Genomic DNA, 23,892 nt, shown 5'->3' with positions numbered 1-23,892 from the left:
TTTTAATTGTTTAAATGAAAAAGAAAACAAAATTGACTGTAGCGATAGGGGAGAAAGGTGCATAATATTTTCTGCACTTTGCAGCCAAGTGAAGATTTGTGTTCACTGGAGACAACATTTACTGTACACTTTTTAGGGAAATGCTTTTTCATATTTCACCCTGTTTTTAAAATGATTTGCTTATGTCACAGAGAAAAAATGCATGCAGTTTGCAGAAGTGAAAACGTTTTTCTATTCTTTTAACATTTTCCTTAATATGGATAACATGTAAATCATCCATGATTATTGTAATGAAGCGTTCTTTCAGGACCCTATGCGGATAACACAATCCGGGGAGGAGTGAGGAAAACATGGGGAAAAAGGCATGCAAGGGGCTGGAAGGAAAACAGGGGGGAGTGTCCATGGTGCGCTGGTGTTCGGGGGAGGTGTGGCCGAGGCAAACAGTCCAAAGGAGTCCGAGGCAAATCCATGAGTGGCAATAGTCCAAGACCGGGTGATCCATCCTGACGAAGACGAACAAAGTTAAAAGCTGGAGCGGGATCCTGCGGAGGGACGGGGGAATAAAAGGGGGGTCACGGGACTAGATGCTTCCTAATCCCGTACTCAGAAGGTCAGGACACTGTGATGAAGCCTGTGCCGTCGAGTCGCTCCTGGACTCGCGGATAGACGGGCTTCAGGGCGTCCATCTTCCAAAGCTGAGCCCAGATTGGCAGGAACACCTGGCTTTTGTAGGACGGGGGCAGGAACCAGAGGCAGGTGCAGGGAATCAAGAATAAAACAAGGAAGGGCTGGAGCATCCTTAAGAGGAGGGGTTTAAGAGCGTGACAATTATAGGGAAATATAACTTTTGACCTAAGTATCAGACATCCCTTTAGCTGTTTTTCATGCATTTTGTCTTATACCGTTCAGTCAGTTTTGTAAAATACTGTATGTTTGTGAAAAGACTAGTCTTTGGGATTTACAAAAATATACTATTCTTGTGCACTCCATTGCCAAACAAATTTATTCATGGATTGTCCCAAAATTACTGGAACTGAGGTACAGCCAAAAACACAAAGGAAGAAACATGAGAAGGACAACACTCATTCTAAAGGTAAAACTTTTTTACTAACATTAAAAACATGGCAAATATAGATTACCAAATTCCTAAAACGAACCCTGTTCTCATGTAAGCTCGGGTAGAGAAAAACAACTCCTTATCAGGATTTTTGTTATTGCTTACATTGGCAGAACAGGACATTCGACTGCCCTTTTACTGCATTTAAGACATGAGCTGCATTTTTCCATTGACCTATAGATGCCCCCCTGATATGCTTCCATGTACCAGGGTTATAAGCAGTTAGGAAGATAAAAGATAAGCAGTTTGTTAGCTTGTATAAAATTCATAACATTTGAAAGTTAAATGTGGTGAATGTTGACCCCCTAGCCACTATATGTAATCTAGGGCTAGCACATCACCAGATTACATGTGGGTGTTTGGGTGGTTTGTCACTGTCTGTGATGTGGAACCCCTCTGGGCTCCTATGATGCACCGGTGGCCCCCTTTCAGAGAAGCCAGTTAAGTCCCAAAAACCAGTTAAATCACTCAATGGTATTTTCTGCCACGTACATTGAATTTCTTTTCATATCCTGCAGAATAGCTTTTTAATCTTCAATGAATTCATCAGGCCATGAAAAGGTAAACTCCTCTTAGTTCTCCATTTCTCTTCTTTACAAAAATATCAGCTTGGTTTTGAGTCACTGGAACCCCTGCCCCACACAACTGGGCTCTTCCATTCACAGCCAGTCTTCCCTTCATTGGAAGATACACATTCTCTGTCTGAACCACTGGCAAATACTGTAGTTTCCAACTGCTTTACACTGTGTAAACAGCACTAATCTTCAACTGTAGAGAAGGTCTTGAGAATTGAAGTTAGTCCAGGAGTTCATATTAAAAAATGCTAAACTCACCCTGGATCCATTTTTCTTTACTAAATCTGATCCATAATAAAAACCTTGCAAGTTTTGTTTTCTCTTTTAAACTCCTCAAACCAGTGTTCGGACTTCCAGCTGGTTGCTGATGTTAAAGCACGAGAGAAAAATAACTTCTCAGATGCTAACTACAGTAAACACCCTCACTGAATTGAAGGAGCTTAGACACAAATCAAAGCTTATCCACCTGACTGCAGATAAACTGACTGCTGCTCCTGAAGATTCTTCAATAATCCACAGTGCCAGTCGAGTGAACCCCTTTCCTGCCTGTGAAATTCCATGATCAGTCAGTCAAAGTAGGTGAGCCCAACTTACTCTCCAGCAGGAGGAAGCCGGAACCAAGCCTCACCTTGTACCATCACATTAGAGTTAAAGTTAAACCTAGGATTAGGATTAAATATTGGTCTAAAACTGTTGAAATTTGTAATGTTAAAGTTATATTATGAGTATTAGTTATTAATGGAAGTAGAAGTAGGTATGGTTGGGTTAAATTAAGGTTTTAATGAATGTACAAATTAGTTATATATACACATATACTGTATACACATGGATAATACAGGGACTGCCTGTACTGATCCTAGTCTTTACAGTAAATGAAGACAGAATAAGGAAAGTTGAGGTGTGAACACTTGTAGTATATAGTATATAATATACCCAGGTATACAGGTGGATTTGAAATAAAAATGTTTACAATTTCAGGAACAAATACTGAATATAACAGTTTAGGACAAGTAAAATGGGGATAAATATGGAATTGTCATCTTCATTGGAAACCCCAAAACTTAACCTCACCTTTTAGGCAGGGATACAGACAAGTGCAGACACAAGTGGTTTGAATTAGTGATTTGTAATTTGAAGTAATTTACTTTGATAATTAGAAATCTGATTACTAAATTCACAGGGTACTTTTATGGCTGATAGGAATAGTTTAGTACAATTAGCAATGTACACATGCCCATCCCAATAATATAAGATTACAATTGTATTAAAATAGAGTAATACAATTAAGCAATTAAACTAATTGGACATACAGTATAAATCCTCTTTGAACTACAGTACATACTGAGAAACATAGGGACATTACAGTATATGAGGGTGGTGTCAGTATGGTTCTGATTCATGGTGGCTGATTTGGTCTCATTAATAAACAATTCTAAAGGATCTGGTCCAGAGGTATTAACCAGCTCCTGGATTAATTTCCAAAGCCAGAGAAACATTATTATCTTAAGCTTTCAATCAATTGATTCTGGTGAAGTAATCTAACGTCTTTTCCAAAACACTATGAAAGAAACTGTCTTCTTCAAAATATAGGGCAAAAAAAGTATGTTCCCATTCCCATTCTGGAGGATCCCCTACTCTTCTCCCTCCCTGACGAAGAAACTAAACTATATAAATTTAGTACTTCCTGAGTAGACTATATTCTGGGCCCTCAACCTAATGGGCTAGTTTTCCTTTAACTGTCTTCCAGACATTCCCAAAATACCATGTACCCAAAACACCATGGTAATAATAAACCTTCCTGAGCACCCCTGATTGTACTGACATTTGTGTTTCTTCTCATTTCATCTCCTGAGCATATGTAGTGGACATATTTTGGCCGATGTCTTGTTTTAATGTGATGTATCACCACACTTTCCACATTAAACCTTTAATCATATTCAGGAAACACAAAACCCCACGACTGAACCACCAACACATCCATCCAGTTGGTTCTGTTGTTCCACACTCAGCCCTTCCCCCTGCAAAAACAAAAGGAACATTTTCTTTTGTATACATTTCTCGCTCTGCATGCCCATGTACCTTAACCACCCCTGGTTGCATCTCAGACAAATATCAAGTTCCAAACATCTACAGTATCTGTTACAACTACAGAATCAGAAAACAAAAATTCTTTACTTGAACCGGTACTTTTTTGCATAGCTATCCAGAGTGTACACCCTACTTCACACCTAACATCTCAAGAAACAGGCTCTACCAACACACAAAACAACAGCCGTACTGGACCTGACATAACGTATAGTATGTACATGTGCTCAGTTAACTCTTCCACCCTTTGAAATTATTGACATCAATGTTGCCATTAATCACATACCACTTAAACACCTTTTCACTGGATCCTGTACCTGCAGTCTGTGACATACAGTACATAGATACCACAGAGCCTTTTTCCTATTCACCATATGAGCTTTCAGCTTCCCCAGGGGCTGCAAACCTTCTTGTCTTTGGTGGAAAACATAGCTCTAACACGAGATGATTACATTTGTCCCATGCAACCACTTATCGACTTCTAGGGTCAATAGGAGGGTTACTGCAAAATATATCCTTTAAAATAATCCTTACTGCCTCGCTGTGAATGCTGTCTCAGACTTCCTTTGTTTCATTCTGAGTAAACTGATTCGGAACCTCCTGTGACATTCATATAAGATAACAGTAATAAGAATTATTTCTTCCCACAAATGGAATTAATTTCTCATGGCACATGTGGCCAATGACAACCAGACTCTTCCTTGCTTCCAACCATCAACCTAGTTTCCAGTTTCCTCTTCTAATACAGCTTTAATAGCTTCAAAAGCAGGGTCTTTTCTGTCTCGTCACTGTAGCTCCTGCAGTAGTGTGGAGATTGGAGTGAAAAGTATCGTAAAACACTAAAAATTACATTTGAGAAACTAAGACATGACATTTGAAAGCTCTGGAATTTAAAATAATGTACATGCATATGTATATGTATACAGTATATCTATGTATATGTACACATACAGTATACGCATATGTATATGTACATCTGAGCAAGTATGTGTACTATATAGGTCAACCTTCTAAGCAAGGTTTGTAATACAGTATGCTCCTTGTCTGTAACTTGATCAGGTCCCAAGACAGAAGTACTGTTGCCATAGAAAAAAAGAGTTCAGTCTCTGCCAAGTGACAGATCACAAACCATACAATTGTTTTTGCAGCTCAGAACATGTCACAAAAAACAAGGCCTAAACCTTTTGAAGGAACTTCTATTGAAATCTTACAGCAACCATGAAGAATGGTGGGGAATAAGTTTTCTGCTGAATTCCAATGGTCTGTAGAAGAAGAAAGTACAGTACAGGTAGGTGTGAAATGCAGCAAGACCATTCCCCATAATATTGCTGTAAACTGGAAGTCTGCATAATCCTATAAGGCATCCCATTCAGTGGAAAACTGTAGTCCCCTGTTACCTGATTAACTTTAATTTTATTTTTGCTCCCAACCTTAGAGAAAGACTGTAACCTCCCAGGGAACATTTAACAACAAATTAAGCTTTCACAGTATACCTCTTGTACTAGGGAATGCTGTCACATCAAGATCATTAGCCTGCTACATACAAGTAGTCTAAAAAAAACTTCTGCTTCACTTCAATTCAGACAGTTCTGCATGTACTTAAACTCTACTGTTCAGCAGGTGAAGGCAATATTTGAAGACTTTTGTTTTGTAAAACATGTCAAACTACACTTTTTGTTGAATGGTTTTGTTTTTTTCAAGTCTCGGTACAGCATTTTGTGACATGGTAAGTCGAGTGGTTAGCACATCAGTTTATCTGTCTGAGTTTATTACTCTGTTCTGCTGTGAAAGATCAAAACAGCTTTTTTTGTCTAAATTGGTGCTCATTTAATGATAGTTATTATTGTATCACAAGGTAACAAACATTTAATATGTCAGACTTTAGACTCTGTAGTTTAATTTACGTTTGTCACCCGAATGCAGCTAAATGAAAAGTTTATTCAGATGCATAGTTTATTTTAACCAACTTTCATTGTTTACCATGAAAAACTCATAAGGATTTAGCCAGTGGCTAACAATTTCTCAGGAACATAGCCTTTTTTTCAAGGTTATCTTATCATGTTTGTTAAGATAGGGTTTGGAATTGAATTCATGATAAAATATATATCTGAACCATGTTCTACCCTTTTTTACAAGTCAGTATGTAATCTTTGGTTTCTGTACATTTCAGTGAGCATAGGGAAAAACATAATTGAAACTCAGTTAAGAATATATTGGCAAAAATGAAACATTTTATATATAAATGGTACATACTGTGGATGTTTGGTCATTTGAAAAGCAGGGATTCCCTGCTGGAGTGAATGTGTAGGTGTTTATTTAAAATGTTTTATCCAAAGCCAGATACATATGTAAATATCATTTTGAGCTCTGACATTAAATGCGCACCATTTTCAGTAATGGGAATATTCAGCCTGTTTGGCCAATTTCATGAGTTCTAACATGACATGTTGTAATGGAGCAGCTGTCTCTGGGAGCTGTCTGTGTCAGTTTAACCCACTAGAGGTCAGCTGGAAATCTCCAATCTAGCAAGTCTTATAGGTCACCATTACACAGCAAAATTATGGAACAATTCCATTCTGAACAATTAAAGAGGTGTCTTTTAAAAACACGTATTTCAGAGATAATTTACAACTAAAATCTAAGTACTCTTCAGCAATCAAAGACTAGTTTTCTCATTGAACAGATTAATGACAGGTGTAAACAGTGAACCTATAAGACTAACTGTATTGGGGCTCTCCAGGACCAGAATTGGAGACCCCTGCTCTAGGGAGGAAATAAGTACAAACATTCACATGTGGTTGCAATAGAAGTATACTGTATAATGCAGTTAGTTTCCATTAGATTTCACTATAAACAGGTAGAGGATCCAGGAAAAGATCACGATGAGATCAGACTAGCTGTATTATATACAGTAGTCTAGTCTCATGGTGAGACCTAACTTTTTGGTTAGGTTTTTTCAAATGTTGGCACCAAGGTGAGCAAGTGAGAAAGTTCAGCACTAACGCATTGACTCTGGGTTAGTAAGATGGGGTATACCATATGGTAATGTACATGGCACTTCCCACCAGTTAGGGAAACAGTGGGCTCTCATTGTGCACATTTCTTTTTCTTTTAGCATGCCAGTGTAGGATATTCCTTGAATTGAAATTCCAGGTCAGTCTACATTGGATTTCCATAGTTAAAATAAATTACTTGAAATGTAGCTACCAAAGCTGTACATATTATTTTAAATGAGATCTTATAACTACGTAGAAATCTTATAACTACGTTAAACAATTTTAACATTAGATTGCTTGATTTTAAAAAGAAAGCCAGGGATTCCCAGTTCTGGTCCTTGAAAACCCACAACTGCTGGTCTTGTTCCATCCAAGCCCTGGCTAATGGAGTCAAATCCACTATAGATCTAATAATATGCTTAATGTACAGTATGTTCTTCGATTGTTTTGAGCTTGTAAACCTTTTCCTTTTTCTTTTCCTTTTCTGCAATTAAATATTTGTAAGTACTTTAATATTTAAGTCTCCAGTTTTTTAAAGGAGACTTATACTTTCAATTAAAGATTCAAGTAAATAATTTAGAGCTGGGCAGGAATGAAACCAGGACCTGTGAGGGTCCTGAGAACAGGGAATTTGGATTTCTTGCTTGGACTTGAATGGTGAAATCTGTGTTTAGAGGCCTAAAACATCACCAAATACAGAACATTGCAAATACAAAATACAGTTGTACAACTGTTTTTTCATGGTGCACAAAATGCTTGTGCTCTAAGTTTGTACTTTCTTCACTTTCAATTGTTTTCTTTAAGAATGATGCATTTTATTCTTGTAAATATCTTAACCATATTGTTTATATTGTTTTTTCCTGACATGTGTTACTGTGGGGTAAGTGCTGCTAAAAAAACAGCTCCTTGGTCCCTTCTTCCTCATCCCATCTCCCTTTTTCCTCCCCATCATATGTTTCCTTCTCTGCTGAGCTCCTCTTTCCATACTTGTCTCAATCTGTCCTTGTCATTTCTTCTCCCCTGTTAACTTAGAAGTCTGCTTCACACCCTCTCACCCTCAGATAGTAAAACTATGGAATGTCTATGAAAACTATTTGCCATGGTGTTTTATTGAGACTGGCTGACACTAAAGAATTGCAGAGCAGTTGTTTAATCTCACTTCCTTTGTGACTTATGTGTCAGATAGGAGCTAGATATGCTGAGCAATTTCAGATACAGCTGATCTAATCTCCTTATTTCCTTTGGGAAGGTCGGATGGTGGCAGCAGGACTGGAATTTTGCTAAATAAGCTGCGGGGGAAAATATCTACAGTACATTTCAATATAAGACTATACATGCGATTTTCTGATAGTTGTCATAACATTAAAAAATGTCAAAACTTTTCAGTGGTAAGTTTGATCTTTTTTATCTTTAAAATAATTTACAACAAAATGTTTTTTTTTCATTGTACATTCATAATGGTGCATTTTTTAACTACTTTATATGCATCATTTGCTAGTTATACAGTATGTTCGAATAATTAGTAGTTAAAACTGTAATATTTTGGCTTAAGACTATCTCTGTTACAGTACCATTTTATTGTTTGGGTTTACATTCTGAATTTGTTGTATTTTTTCTAGGTGTTGTGATTCTGCTGTTTCTCTTTTCTGGGAAGACTAGAACCAACAAGGGGACAACCCAGAACATAAAAGAAATCATTATTGGAAGATGTTACAGTTATGTGAAAATTGTTCATCCAAGTTCTAGGTAAAGCGATTCAGTAGTAAGAAACACAAATTAATTCAAGTAATTCAAGTAGGACACTGTTGTTAATATAATCAGATTAGCTTCAGTATAAATAAAAACAAGAAAACTAAACAGAACAAGAGCCTGAGAACATACTGTATCTTTTCTTAGAATTAGTGGTTCACATGTGCAAGGCATTTACCACAGAAATGATTTTCCATGCCTTTGCAGGACAGACACCAAGAAGTTGCCGTTACAAAAATAAGAAACACCTCATTCATAACTCCTGATCCTGGCTGATGATTTAATTTTGGAATTGAGTTGTTAGTTCAAAATAAAAAATAAATAATGAGAAAGCTCAAAATTGTATTTTTAAATTGTGTTTTTTAAAAAAAAAAACACTGATAGTTTAGTTCATATAAAAATAAAGCTAAAGAGGTCTCCTTTCATGAAGAAATGGCTCTGAAAATGTACTGAAAATATTAGACTGCTTTCTTACTCCACATACAGTAGATCCAGTCAGTAATATTAAAAAAACAACAACAATTCTATACTTAATTAAAAGAGCAGCTTATAATAATGGCCAATACTTTCTAAATAAAACAGAGGAATATTTCCATTTGCAAAGCAAAACTGTGTGGTTGATCCATTTCTGAAAGCAATGAGTAAGTAAGAACCTAACGAAGGTCATAAAAGAGAGAAGGTCACTAGTCCCATTTGACTTCTTTTGGTAGTTATTAACTAATTGATCCATGGTTCTCATGAAGCCGTGTCTTGAAAGGAGCCAAGTTATTAGCTTCTGTGACAGTGGGGAGTGGGAGGCGCCGCGACAGGCACCAGTAAAAGGTCAACGCCCTGGGTGAGGGGATGGAAGCACCGGTGTGAGGTTAACAGGGACCAAAAATAACACAAAAAGGGGTGAAAAAATAAACAATAAGCAAAAAGAAAGTGTACTGCTGTGCCTCGCGACCTCCAAGCTGAGCTTACCCTATTTAACGGGGTCCAGACTGGGAAAAAAAAGAACCACTAGCACAGCGGTGACCAGACTGGACTGGACCCTATTTAGCGGGATCCAGTCTGGTAGAACAGGGCGCGTATGGCAAAAACAAAACAAAAACTCAGTGCGTGAAAAATGTGTGCCTGAGAGTAAACCAGAGGTGTCCAGTGTGCCTTTATAGGACCTGCCCAGCTGTGGCTCATCATCCAGAAGCCGGGACAGCTGGGACTACAAAGGCGAGGCTCTGCCCTTCTACCAGGGCTCCGCCTCCACACTGGGTATGCCCCCGCGTAATGCCACACTTTGTTCCATTTCCAACGTCTCCTGTTTTTAGTTTTAAATTCAGTTCCCCATAGTTTTCACTTGTGTCGTCTGGTTCATGTTTCACTGCTCATTCTGAAAAAATGCCCTGGACTGCCCTGGTCTTTGTCCGTTTCATTGAGGTTTTATATTTATATCAGATCCTTATGTAGTTGTCTTTATTCAAGACTGAAAAGGTTCAGTTCCTCCAGCCTCAGTATAGGACATTCCTTTAAGCCCTAGAGTATGTCTGGTTACTCTTTTCTGAACTGAATCAAGGGCAGCAATATCTTTTCTGTAATGTGATGACCAAACTTGAAAACAATATTCCAAACAAGGCCTTACTGTGGCTAGGGCGGAGCAGTGGTTCTGTGGCTATGGATTTGTGCCTGTGGCTGGAAGGTTGCTGGTTCATAACCCGTGGCTGGCAGGAGAATCCTACTCCATTGGCCCCTGAGCAAGGCCCTTAACCTGAACTGCTACAGGGGTGCTGTATAAATGGCTGGCCCTGTGCTCTGACCCCAAGCTTCTCTCCCTGTCTGTGGTTTATCTCATGGAGAGCAAGTTGGGGTATGTGAAAAAGACAAAATCTTAATACAAGCAATTGTATATGGCCAATAAAGTGATCTTATTTCATTATGCATCCCAACATTTTGTTTGCCTTTTAAATGCTTCCACAATTATCTCCTGATTACAAAAGAGGATAGACCCACCATGACTCCCACCAAAGGTGTGTATTGTGCTAGGCAGTCATGCACGAGTCCTGTGAAACTGGCTTATAATGCTTAAGCACATACCATATACAGCATATTGAGAGAGAAACCTATATTATTATTGTACAGTATTAAACTCTAGATACTCTTTTGTGTGTTATTTACAAATAGGTACAACTGTGAAGAAATATGGAGAGATTTTCAGGATGCTGTTCTAAATAAAGGTCCTTGCAATGTCCACATAGAGGACTATGACAAATTGTTCCAAACAGCAAAGCAGACTTTGCCCTGCAATAAGGTATGTGTGACAACCTCATTATGTAGTCTAAAAGTGATTGTGCAGAAAAAAGAGTAGGCATTTTTTCAGAGTTGTTACTAAAAAAGAAGATTAAACGTATGATTAAAAGTTCTCCACAGTATGAATGTGCACACATTTTTTTCTCTGAAATTGATTAAGAAATTAAATCATATAATACATTTTGGAGGTAAGTTCTAATATAATGGGTTGTTAGAGTACATACTGGGATAGAACTAGGACAGAATAATGTAAAAAAAAACTTGTATAAACTCTGAGCTATTTTGTGCAATGAAATATGTCCGATTTAATAATTTCTGATTTAAGGGACTGAGAACTGTGAATGAAATAAATTATATTATGAAAGCAAAGAAGCAATAAACATTGTCTCTAAATTTTGTAAACGCAAAACGGTGCTCTTTTTTTTTCGTACACTAAATTTATACAAAAAAGTTTGCAGTTGTAAGAACATAAAGAGGAGGCTTGTTTGGTAGTTGCTAATTATTTCATTTTTTCCCATTAGTTTTAAATGCACTTTTACATAGCCTGGATCTTTCTACAGACACACTAAGCTATAAGGTTTTGTCTCCCATGTGCAAAGCAAAGCACTAACCAAAGTATCCTTTTGTTTCAGCTTTTTCAAATTCAGAATAAAAAAATCATTAACACAGTTCTTTCTCTTAAATAATTTGCAGCGCACAATTTGGCAAAGACAACATAGTTTGTTACACTTGTGCTCGCCTGTGTTAAATGTTTAGTCTATAGTACTGAGCATACTTGTGTTAAATCTCCACATATCATTTGACAGCAAAAGTTAGAGGCTAATAAAAATAAGGAGTTTGGCTACACAGCAGAGCATTGTTACTGTGAATGATGCTATGGGACTTCTTTTCAGTCAGGAAGTTTGAAACTAGTTTGGTAAACATTACTTGTTTTGAAATAAAGGGTCCTTTGTCCTTCTACATTTCTGTTTTCTTTTTCTTATGTCATTGCACGAACATTGCATCACTAGATCATAATTTACACTTTCAGTGATGTTAAAAATATTCTTCCAAGTGACTTTTTAAATATAATTTCTAATGTCAGCATTACTTGGATCACTTGTATTTTCTTAGTAATTGAATTACTAATAAAATAAATGTCCTTAATCTTTTAAGTTAAGAAAGAGCCATGTTAGATATGTCTTTTGACAGTTATTGTCATCTTGTCTTTTTTAATGGAGCTGCTGTTCTGGAGCCAGACTCATGAGTTTGTTCACAGCCTCTCTGCTGTTACTCACCTTTTTATAACTTTGGAAGACACCCTCATTGGTTACATGTTTAATGACTTGACTTGGTGTGGACAAACAAACCACACAGGTATGTTTCAGTTATCCAAGATAATGATATTTTTAAAAGCTCAAAGATAACAGTATTAGCAGATACAACTTTCATGTATTTATAATCAACGCTTTCTAATAAGGTCTTATCTAACGTGTTAGTTTACACATAACATATAATATATGAATAAAAAATAACACGATATGTTTTAGATGTTATGGATTATAAAAAAGAGAGAACATAGCAGGTTTCATAGCTCTACAGAATAAGCATATAGTTAAGGACCCGGTACACTGTATTATGTTTAGATAATGTCTGAATTGTTGTCATAGTGTAATTTCTTAAATGGATAACAATATCTACTGTATTTAAACGATTGATAAAATCTATTTTCAGGGTTTGACTTTAACTCCTGTCCAGAGTGGTCAACCTGTGAACACCACCCCGTGTCTTCATTATGGAAAAAAGCCTCAGAATATGTAAGTTTGTATAGAATTTGATAAGAATTATCAAAAATAGGAAATTAATGCATAATATATATTAGATACACATCTAAATCTAGATACACAGAATCTATTTAGCATAAATTTGCCACAATACTGCCATTCAAAAGTACTAAAACAGAGAAATATTTCAACAGTCACATGTTTCTCAGCTTTGCTGACTTTCAGCAGGTGTTTATACTGCATGTGTTTCAAAAACAAGAAAGCTTTGCCAATTCATTGTAAATTGACAAGCCAAAACCAACTGACTATTGACTCATTATTGCTAGTTTGTACATGATTGTTTGAGATGGAAATATGAGATGGAATTGAATATCTTTCAAGGGCTTCTTTCTTACCTTCTTATAAGAAAGAGTAAATCTGTTTAAAATACAGCATTTGACCATTTGCTAGGCCAACTGCCCACTGTAACATGAGTAACAGAAGTGTTTTTTTTTATTCCAACAGCATGAATAGCATGTAAAATGACTATGGCAAACTACGGTATTAGTATTTCACAAGGAAAAGAATAGTTGTGCATGAAATGATGTTGTGTAATAAAAATTCAACTGGCCCTGTAAGCAGAAAGAAAAGTTCTGCAGACTGTGTTCTTGGCAATTATGTAAAGAGACATTGTTCTCATGCAGCACTTCACTTCTTTCCTTAGAAACAGCTACTTTTTTCCTTGGCTCCAACGCTGTATTTATTTGCTCTTGAATCAATCTTTTAAGCTCCCAAATGTCTCACAACAAAAGCGTGAGATCACTTTTAACTCCCATTGTACAAAGGAAAATTGTTGACTTACATACCATTCATAAACAGAAAGACAGTCAGAACATACTTTTATTCATAAGTTAACCTTATGAATATTTATGCTCCTGTTCAAAACTGTGATCTTTGAATATACGCTAATTTCTTTGCAAAAGAACCTCTGGCACAAACCCATACTTCAAGGAAATAAGGTGTAAGTGCTTTCATTCCTTAAAAATCTGAAAACCATTGTTATTTTTATGCTGTCAAAGTTACAAACTGGGATTTGTTAATAAATCCTTCAAACATTTTATAAAAAAAACACTATATGAAAGTAATAGTAATATTAAACAATAACAACTTTGTCCTATTTCAATGGAGCAGCTAATAAAGACTAAATATGTGAAGATTTATTGAACTTAAGTTTGAAAAACCCTTTTATTAGAAACTAAAGCTCATGTTTAATCCTGTTATTTAGTTTGCTTATTCATCATGTGGCAACATCACTGTGATGCTGAATGGATCCATAGAAAAGGCCTTCAATAAAGAAAGGTAAAACAGAAATGATCTTATACAGTATATTGTCCAGTGAAAGAATCTTCTTATTGTAGAAACCGAGAGATTAGATCCTGAAGTATCTGTTCCTATAGCTTTATTGTATAGGTGGGGAGTAGGGCGATAATAGTTCAGACAGGTACTGAGGTGCCAAGCCATGCAGAGCCTTATAGGTGAGCATGAGGATTTTAAAGTCTACATGGAATTTGACCGGAAGCCAGTGCAAGGACTCCAGGACAGGAGTAATGTGAACACTTGCACTAGACCTGGTCAGGATTCTGGCTGCTGAATTTTGGACATACTGAAGTTTGTTCAGAGTAGATTTAGATACCCAAGCGAGTAGAGCATTACAGAAGTCAATTCGAGAGAACACAAATGTGTTGATCAGCTTTTCAGCCACAGTTAGTGATAGCATAGGGCGTAGTCTAACGATACTTCTGAGGTGAAAAAAATATGTTTTGACAGCATGCTGCACATGTGGGTCGAATGTTAAGCCAGAATCGAATATATCCCCAAGGTTTTTCAATTTTGATTGAAGCTCAAGTACAGAACCATCTACAGATAGGGTTACAGGACTGGTCAGGTTTGGTATTGGTGTATATTTGAGTATCGTCAGCATAAAAATGAAAGTTGAGGCCATGTGATCTTAAAAGCTGACCAAGTGGAAACATGTAAATGCTGAAGAGCAAGGTACCCAGTATTGAGCCCTGAGGAACACCAGATTTAACAAGACCAATTTCAGACCTGTACCCATTAAGAGAGACAAAGTTACAGCGATCAGTGAGGTAAGATTTGAACCATTTGAGAGCAGTGTCAGAAACTCCAAACACAGTCTCAAGACGAGAAAGTAAGATGTTATGGTCAACAGTGTCAAAAGCAGCACTGAGATTAAGAAGGATGAGTAGAAGCTATTAGAAGATTGTTAGTGACTTTGACCAGGGCAGTTTCTCTGCTGTGAAGTTGACGGAAGCCAGATTGGAGGGGTTCGAAAAGGTTGTTTGATATGAGGTGGTTATGTAACTGAAGTGTGACAGCATGTTCTAGAATTTTAGCAAGAAAGGGTAAGTTGGAGATGGGGCGAAAAGTGTTAAGATTGTCGAGAGCCATGTTAGGCTTTTTTGGCACGGGGGTAATGGCAGCAGTTTTGAGGACCGCTGGTACAATGCCAGTGCTCATGGATTCATGTATAATATTGAGGACAATGGGACAGAGAGAAGAGAAACAGGACTGAAATAAAGTGGTGGGAATGGGATCTAAAATAGATGTAGTGGGTTTCATGCGTGTAACTAGTTTATTGAGGGATGGTGAGTCAAGAAGAGAGAAGCTGGAGAGAAGGGAACCAGAGAAGTTGGATGAGGAAGGAGGAGGTATGGAAATGATATGCGCAGTGGAGAGAATGTGATGCCGGATGTTGTCAATCTTAGAACTAAAGATATCTAAGAATGTGTTGCAAAGTTGAGAAGAGGCAGGTAAAGTGGTGGGGCAGTTTGGCTTGAGCAATCTGTTGATGGTGGAGAAAAGATGTCTGGGGTTGTTTTAGTGATTTTCAATGATGTGAGAGAAGTAGGTGGATCTAGCAGACCCAGACACTTAAAACATGCCTTCCTTATCAGGAGTTTAGTACAAAAGATGAGAGTTCAGTACAGGGAGGGAGAAGCATCTGTGCTAAAGCAAGCGTGAAGGTTAGAGTTTAGCATGTGAATTTAGCAGGAGTTCACAGCTCCTACCACTATATGGGTACAGAGTAACATACCGATCCTGCTAGCAGACTCCATCATCATATTGTACATATATTTTGACTTTGGGTTTTTCAACATTAGTCCATACAGTAATATTGTACATATCATAATACTGTAATCTTGTTAGACCTACTTCATCCTCAAGAAATTAATTAGTGCCACCCTTGTTGTTTGAACAGCTCTTGTTTAAACAAGGCCAGGTTTTAACTTTGGGGATCCAGCCCTTGCAAGTAAGAGGAAGCTAGTAGTTGTTCCAAGGATCTCATCCAGCTTTTTCTGAAAGAAGTGAAAGAAGCCAGTGTAACAGTTTGAAAACATGCCCCCAGATGCCTATTCTAGACACCCACAACACTTTGTGAAAAAGTGCCTCTTGTTCTCAGTTTTATTTGTTCTTTCTGATAGTTTCCACAGTTTATTGCTGAGTCTTTTTCATAGGTAGCTTCTACAAGTGCATTCTGTTCCACCTTATACTAGCAGTTTAAGACCTTGCTGTCTGTATGAGACACTTTGTAATTGTAATTATTTTGTCAAAAATAACAAAACCTAAACAAAATTTAGGTGTTTTGAAATGTATCTTAATATTTCATCATCTTTTTGCAGCTTTCATGGTGTTTTCTAATCTGCCTATATGAGTATCATACATAAAGGGGTATGAGTACTCTTTTAATGACCATTTAAACATTCACTCCTTTATAACCATTAATAAATTATATAAATCTATTAAAATACTGCACATGCATTAACTGCAGTACCTACTGCTTTCAGTTTCTCTTTTCCTCTTGACTCTATATCAGTATCTATATTCTTGACACAATATATTCTCCTTCTCTACAAATAACCAATAAGAGAAGCACCTCCCACTTCTACTTTAATCACGTCTTCTATAGTATTCTTTTGCTATTGTAATTCCCTCTTTGTTGTCTTTCCTGCCAACACTATCTGCCTGTTTCAACTCATGCAGATTTCTGCAGCTCATCTTTTTTCATGTTACAGTACACATTTATTCCAATCCCTCAACTGGCTCCCTGTTGTATTTCAAATTTGTAACCCTAAACGATTATTTTATTACTATAAACCAGTATAATTAGAGAACCAAAGGAAATATCAGTATTAAGGTAACCTAATTGCTTCATGTTAACATTACTTTTAAAAGAATGAGAAGAGTTTCTACCAACAAGGCGGAAACCAAAGAAATATGATGTTCAGAAGGGGCATATAACATAACATTTCAGTATGGAGTTATTTACATGTAATTATTCCATTTTTGTACATATCATTATTACTTCTTTTAACAATACCTGTTGAGCCCCTGCTGAATTCATTTCATCTGACTCACGGTTTAGGTACTTTTATTTCCTTTAAAATAATTACATATACACAATGAGTACTTCATATTGTTACAGCTTTGGGTGACTGAGAAGTGTCTCTGTGACACTGGGAAGAGTTAAATAGCTTCAAAGCAGAGAGGATGTTTGCTGAGTTCTGGGGGTCTCCTGAGTGAGCAGAAACAATAGTAAAGTTTATCTTGGTATGCCTAGGCAACCTGTGGATTAATTATTTCAAAGGAGCAGGGCAGAAAGACACAGTATAGAGTAAGTTCACCTTAAGGAGAGAGAAAAGGAGGAGAGACAGGAGGAAGAAACAAGGAGAAGCAGGGAGAAGAGAGAGGAGTCCGGAGGAGTTGGGGCTTGAAGCTTGCGCCAGGCGAGAGCTCCTACTTCATGATCATCCAAACAAAACCTGACTGGAACTAAGTATTTAAACCTTGTTAGAGAGAGCCTGCTACTCTGTGTTTTTAGGGAACTTAGGTTTCCTGGTACCTTAGAAATTAGACAAATTGTCTTTCCTGATTAGGGTGAATTTTACGGATAGGGATATAGGCTCCCATTTATTTTGTGGCATCTAGGGTACAGAGAGAGAGATTTAACTGCAGGTTACTTTTTATTTAGTTAGAAGGCAGCTCATCTCTTGTGTGGCCTCTCTAGGCAAGTTAAGAGTTTAGTGCTTAGTAGCAGTCTGGGGTTTTCTGGGTGACCAGAATTTCAGGCTTCTGAAACGCCTAGTCTGTAAATACTGTATATAATGTAACATGTTTTGTTGTTTGTTGTGTCATTGTTTTAAAATATCTGTCCAGCCCTATTTGTAACAATATAATGTAACTTGGTGTGTTACATGTTTTGTGTCTTAATGTAGTTTATTGTAATATTTGTTTTAGCCAAGTGTGCCTGGATTATTACTCCTCTCAACAAAGCTGTGGCAGAGAAAAAATAATTCACGTGGCTGTAATTGTACCAGGTATAAAAATCAGGTATAAAAATCACTTACAAGTCAGGGGTTACAGTATGAATAATTATTTCACTGATTGACTAAACCGCTCGGTCAATTCCTGATTTTCACCAGTTTTGTAACCCCCCATTTGTAACAATATTTCATTAAGTTTCTTGTTGTTGATTATATTTCTTGTTGTTTAAAGTATGTTTGGAAGTGTTGAGATCAACAGCCTGGATCCAAGGAAAATCAACCATGTCAACATTAAGGTGATTGACAACTTGGAGGGGCCATTCAGGTATGTATAGTGGGTAAAGTAATAGCATGCAACACTTTCAGCAGAACTTTTTATACATTCCCATGATATCTAAAAGGAAGCTGTGCTACCATTAAAAGTTTTAATGGTATAAAACTTTTAATGTATAACTAAAAACCAGTAATGCAATGGTGGATTGAAGCTTACGGTTAAATATAATCTATTGAAAGTATACTATACTGTATGTATATTTTCAGAATCATAAAATATGGCAGTTTCTGGTTTCTAATGTGATTTTAGATATCATCAGGAAACTATTTGATTTATGTTACTTTTGTATAGGTCATTGTTAAACTGGCTCCAGTAGGTGTTTGCATGACTGCTGTACAAATACCCATTGGAACTACTGCATATTCATTTTTAAAAAATGTCTTACAGAAGTATTCACCCCTTTCCAATGATGTCCTGCCTAGCTGAATTACAAATAATGAAAAAAAAAACATTTTTAAAGTGACTGTAAACATGAATGCTCATACTGACACTTTTGTGATGTAAAGAAGTTCAATGTATTTGATCCATCCATTGTCCCCTCAGTCTCAACCAGCTTCCCACTCCTGATGAGAAGCAGCCACCACATAATGCTGCCATGACCATGCTTAAGAGTAGGAATGGTGCTGAGGGGCTGATGTTCTGTGTTGGCTTTGTACAAGAGGCTTGTATAGAGATACCAGGATATGGTTGACCAGTCCACTTTAATGTACAGTTTCCACTAAGTCACTGATTACACCAATGTCAGGAACAGTTCTTTCCGGGCCCTATGCGGATGACACGATCCGGAATTGTGAGGGTACAATAGGGAAAATAGTCATGCAGGAGAAGGGCCTGGAGACGGGGGCGTGTCAGAGGAGTGCAGGTGACCAGGGGGAGTGAATCCAAGGCGAACAATCCAAGCATAAATCCAAAAGTAAAATCCAATATGGGACGCAGAGTCCAAGACCAGGGGATCCATCCAAAGTAATTAAAAACCAGAACCGGGTCGGGACCGGGAATCAGGAACAGGAAACTAAAACCATAACGGAGCCAGACGCAGCAGGACCCCGGGCTCTCACGAAACGGGATTCAATGAGAAGCGTCGGGGTGACGCCTGCGTCTGGCTTTTAAGGTGGGGCAGAACTAAAACAGGTGCAGGTAATGGGGCAGAACAAGGAAGGGCTGGAGCGCCCTTAAGAGTAGCGATCGTGACAACCAAGTCCTTCTTGTCCAGTTACTCAGTTTGTAGGGACAGCTTGATCTATGCAGTGTCTGTGTGGTGTGCTGTATTGCACTTTGTGATGATTGGGTTCACCATGTCCAAAGGAATATTCATTGTCTTTGACTTTTTCTACCCTTCTCATGACCTCTGCCTTTCTACACCTTCATCCTGCAGTTGTTTTGAAAGTCCCTTAGTCTTCATGGTTGAAACCATAGAAGATAACAGAGGCACATCACAGGTGTATTTATTCTGAAATCAAGCAAACCACTGATATTGCACATAGTCAGTTAATTGTATGACTTGTCAAAGTAATTTTGTGTCCCTGAACTAATTTAGGTTTGTCGCAGCAAAGGATGTGGAAAGTTATGCAATCAACCTATTTTATGGTTTGGATTTTTCTTTGCAGTTTTTCCCGACTTTTATTTTGTTTCACTACACATAAAATAAAGTTCAAGTAATCAAGTTTTTAACATCCATCCATTTATTTTCTAACTGCAATTCAGTTCAAGCCCAAGCCTATCTGCACATGGCAGGGTACACCAGTCAATCAAATGCAGACTGACACAAACACCAAAGCCAATTTTTCCAGAAGCCAATTAATCTACCAGTATGTCTTTAGACCATGAAGGGAAACCAGAACACCCTAAGGAAATCCATGCAAAAATGGGGAGAACATACAACCTCCACACAGATAGCACCCCAGCTCTAGATTTGAACCCAGGACCCCACTGCTGTGAGTTGGGAACACTAACCACTGCACCATTGTGCATTAACATATTCACTTTAAAAAATGTATGCATCATCAGTAAATAAACAATAGAGAAGCAAAATGATTGGAAAGGAGTGAATATGTTTGAAAGGCACTATATATGACATTGATAGGCAGCATGCTATACAGTATGTAGAGACATGTATTTTTTTTTTCAAGAGAGTCCTGTACCAGTGGTTCTATTCTGGATTTAATAAAGATCTTACAGAACAGGGGGTTTCAATGGACTTGTACTGAAAATGAAATGTAAGTTATTCTTTTTAAATCAGTTTCATTTATTGTAAGATGAAACCTGACTACAGTATATGCCAGTGCACTGGCTGAGCAGAGGCGACAAAAGTAAAATTGTGGTAGATAAACACAAAAATGATTTATATAAGAATATAATAAAGGTTACCACCAAGAGGAAGCTATTTGACTCATCTAGATCATTTGCCTGCCTGTCACCAAAGATCTATAATAGGAGTTTGTAGAAAGAAGACAATAACATGGCTGGGTAGCTTCTTCTGGACTCAAAAACCCTTAGTGTTAAACAGTTGTCCTTTCTTGTAGTTTCCACTTGTGCACTTGTGCTCTCTGGCTCTTACTTTGCTCTTAACTTTGAAGACACCTATTGGGTTAACTTTGTCAGTCCCTTTGAAGATACTGAATACATTAATCAGGTCCTCTCAGAGTCTTCTCTCTCACAATTCTCTTGCACACATTTTATAGAAAGAGTAAATAAACACCTTATCCTTGTTCATAGTGTAGTGTGCTCTCACGAGGCACCAGTTCTGTAGGGTTTGGGCATTTATGGGGACAATTATTAATTGTAGCCGTAAATCACAAAATGATTCTTTTAATGGCTTTAGAATCCAATCATGCGATATAACTCAAACAACGCACACACACAGGTACTAATACACGAGGATATATTTATTAATACATAGAATATGCATATAAACCTAACAGATCTTATCAAGAGGGTTATCAGAATACAAAAGGTATATATTCAGTCAGTTACGAAGAGTTACATATATCAAGAGGACATACGTTCAGTATATCATTCATTTAGACCGTTTCGTAAATGAACTTGGTTATAACTTCTACATTGGATACTCAAAACAAGTACATAACTCTTAGGAATTAAATTTATATCAACTGGTTGGGATAACAATTGAATTCTCGAGCTGTAATGCATTGAAGTTGAATACTCATCCAATCTCTAGGGATTCAGATTTCCTGCGGGCTCTCTGGCTCCGTGCCAGGCTGTGCTGTGCGGCTTGCGACGGTGCGCTGCTGATGCTCACTGACCGGCTAGTTAGTGTTGGCTTTAACTAGCAAAGTTTGTGCACAGGAGAAAAGATGACTGTGGGTCCCAGCAAGTCAGGAAGAGGACCGGTTCGTTCCTGATGAAGCGCTAGTTCTGAATAGTGATTCAGCTGTCCACAGTTCCGACCTGTTCACGAGGCTTGCTGCTGATGCTAACCTCGGGTGGATCCTCTGGTTACTCTCTGGCAACCTCCGCTCTAGACTCTTAGAACAGAGGAAAGTTCTGGCACTCGGACACACTGGCCGTTCCGTGGATGGTCAGGAGGCGCACTGCGAGAATGTCCTGCCCTTGGGAGCCTTTCTGCTCCTGGGCCGTCCTGCCCTGGAATTGTCTCGCACCCCTGGAATTCTCCTTAGAATTCCCTTTAGAATTGCCTCTAGAATAGTTCTTTTCAGAATAGTCTTTCGAATAGTCTTGGAGCTCTGTGTTGCCTGTTTTTACCTGGAGGAACTTCAGCTCATTCGTTGGCTGAAAGTTCCATGGGCATCAGAGTCCCACGTGGGTTACTCGGCCCTACCAGTCCCTGATTGGTTGATCAAGGTGAGATATGAGTCACTTACTCCTGACACTTAGGAATGCAGTCCAGATGTCCATTTGGCACTCCCTAGACAGATAGGCGCCAATGGATGACCATTGATCATGATAGCCAGGCTTAGCTAAGTGCATCCCCATTTGGGAGCTGTCCCTTATTAAAAGAAAACATCTTTAAATCAGCCTGCATGAATAGCTTCTCTGTGGCTGCACCACAGAGATGAAGAGAGAGATGGGGCCTCATTTGGGAAAGCACAGCAACACTTAATTCTGTCTTATTAACAAGCATTGCCACTACAATAGCTAGCTGCTATGAGCTCAGTTTCAGATCTTATATTAATACAGTACTTGTTTGTTTTTGCTGTATGCATGTAACACTTGTTCTGACACTTGCACTTGTGCAAATTACTAGTATTTTGCCAAATGCATTTTGTTTCTAAATCATATAGATTTTCTTTTGCTGCTTTTACAGTATTTGCTAATCCTCCAATTTTCATATCATCTCCAAACTTGTCTTACTACATACTGTACACCAATATAAAGGTCACTGATCAAGATCAAGTTCTAATAGAAGTTCTTCCAGTGTACTCCACTAATTCTATCACCCTCATTCCAGCATTTAACCCTTTACAATTTAAGAATGTATGAATGTATGAAGAACATTAGCTGAAAATTCTTATTAAAATCTAAATAAGCAATATTATGTAAATGTTTTGTATGTTCAAAGAACTCCAACGCTATATTGACTACCTAATCCCACTGTAACATAGATGATCCTTTTAATTAGTTATAATTGTGGTTTCAATAACCTTACATGTAATAGAAGTTTTTGGTCTGTGATTGTACAGTATATACATAATGATATACGTATATCTTAATGGGTCTGGTTTTAACAATGTGTACTATCATACCACGGGCTTTTACTTTTAAGTTGATTATAAAATGTGATATATTTTAAAATATTTAATTTGCATAAAAAAGCCTTCGACTTTGTTTTTGTTTCAACAGGTCATTTATGCACATACAGTGTGTTAAAAATCCAAGCATTCCATTATGCAGGATCTGCAAACCCACCCAGCTTTAAAAGGATACATAGAAATCTATCAGTATTTGTTTATCAAAATAATGTATTAATTTTAACAAATATACTGTATTTGTTTTGGTTATAATGATGTTAGTTTCCATCTGTTATGTTATGATACATTATGATATCTATGATTATTATTTAACCAGGTAAATGATGATTGTTATGTGCTGTAACTTACAGTTATTTTAAATTTTCAAATCAACCATCTCTTCACTAATATTGTTTCAAATTTATGGGGAATTTTCAGACAATGACAGTAAATAATTACAGTGTATCATGATGAATAACTTTGTATTATTTATGAGTCCACAAGTAAAAATAATTCATTCTGTTTCATTTTAAGACATCAGATTTGTTTTGTTTTGCCCTTTCTCTCAGGGCTGTTTGAACTATCGTGAGGACTGCCCTTGGCTCACTGTGTCCCTACCACGGGCTAAAATTGCTAAAAGAGTGGGATAAAATTGAAAAGTCCAGGTGTGCAAAGTTGATAGAGACTTATTCATGAAGACTTACTGCTGTAATTAATGCAAAAGGTGCTTCCACAAAGTATTAGCTGGGGGGTGTGCACACTTATGCAACAAGGGTGTTGTAGGTTTTTTAATTTCAATTATTTTTCCTAATAATTATCTGTTTGTTTTTCTCTTGAATTTTGTTGGTTGCAAGGTTACATTAAAGAAGGACAAATGTCTGACACGATTTATCTTGATTTCTGGCTTTACATCACAAAAACCTGCAATTTCAATAAGGATGTGTAGACTTTTTATATCCA

At 37.4% G+C, this 23,892-nt stretch overlaps 1 protein-coding gene across 1 annotated transcript; it reads left to right on the top strand.

Moving 5' to 3' along the window:
• Positions 1 to 584: 584 nt before the first annotated feature.
• On the top strand, positions 585 to 23,120 carry LOC148840814 (ADP-ribosyl cyclase/cyclic ADP-ribose hydrolase 1). The gene is made up of 9 exons (XM_088920558.1): positions 585 to 756; positions 8,342 to 8,519; positions 10,680 to 10,806; positions 12,026 to 12,161; positions 12,519 to 12,601; positions 13,833 to 13,906; positions 18,122 to 18,214; positions 20,353 to 20,439; positions 23,045 to 23,120. Exons 1-9 carry the CDS (start codon positions 585 to 587, stop codon positions 23,118 to 23,120), a joined length of 1,026 nt encoding a protein of 341 aa, XP_088776684.1.
• Positions 23,121 to 23,892: the final 772 nt, after the last annotated feature.

Source organism: Atractosteus spatula, chromosome 1, assembly GCF_055471065.1.
Source record: "Atractosteus spatula isolate fAtrSpa1 chromosome 1, fAtrSpa1.hap1, whole genome shotgun sequence".
Classification (NCBI taxonomy): domain Eukaryota; kingdom Metazoa; phylum Chordata; class Actinopteri; order Semionotiformes; family Lepisosteidae; genus Atractosteus; species Atractosteus spatula.
This window is presented reverse-complemented; position numbering and strand designations above follow the sequence as displayed.

What these genes read in the sequence shown, in the direction of transcription:
- LOC148840814 (XM_088920558.1), top strand. Translation starts at nt 585, where the DNA reads ATGCTTCCTAATCCCGTACTCAGAAGGTCAGGACACTGTGATGAAGCC. An exon ending in AACTTGGAGGGGCCATTCAG is followed by an intron (nt 18,215 to 20,352) that starts GTATGTATAGTG and finishes TTTTTTTTCAAG; the next exon opens with AGAGTCCTGTACCAGTGGTT. An exon ending in ACTTGTACTGAAAATGAAAT is followed by an intron (nt 20,440 to 23,044) that starts GTAAGTTATTCT and finishes TTGTTTCAACAG; the next exon opens with GTCATTTATGCACATACAGT.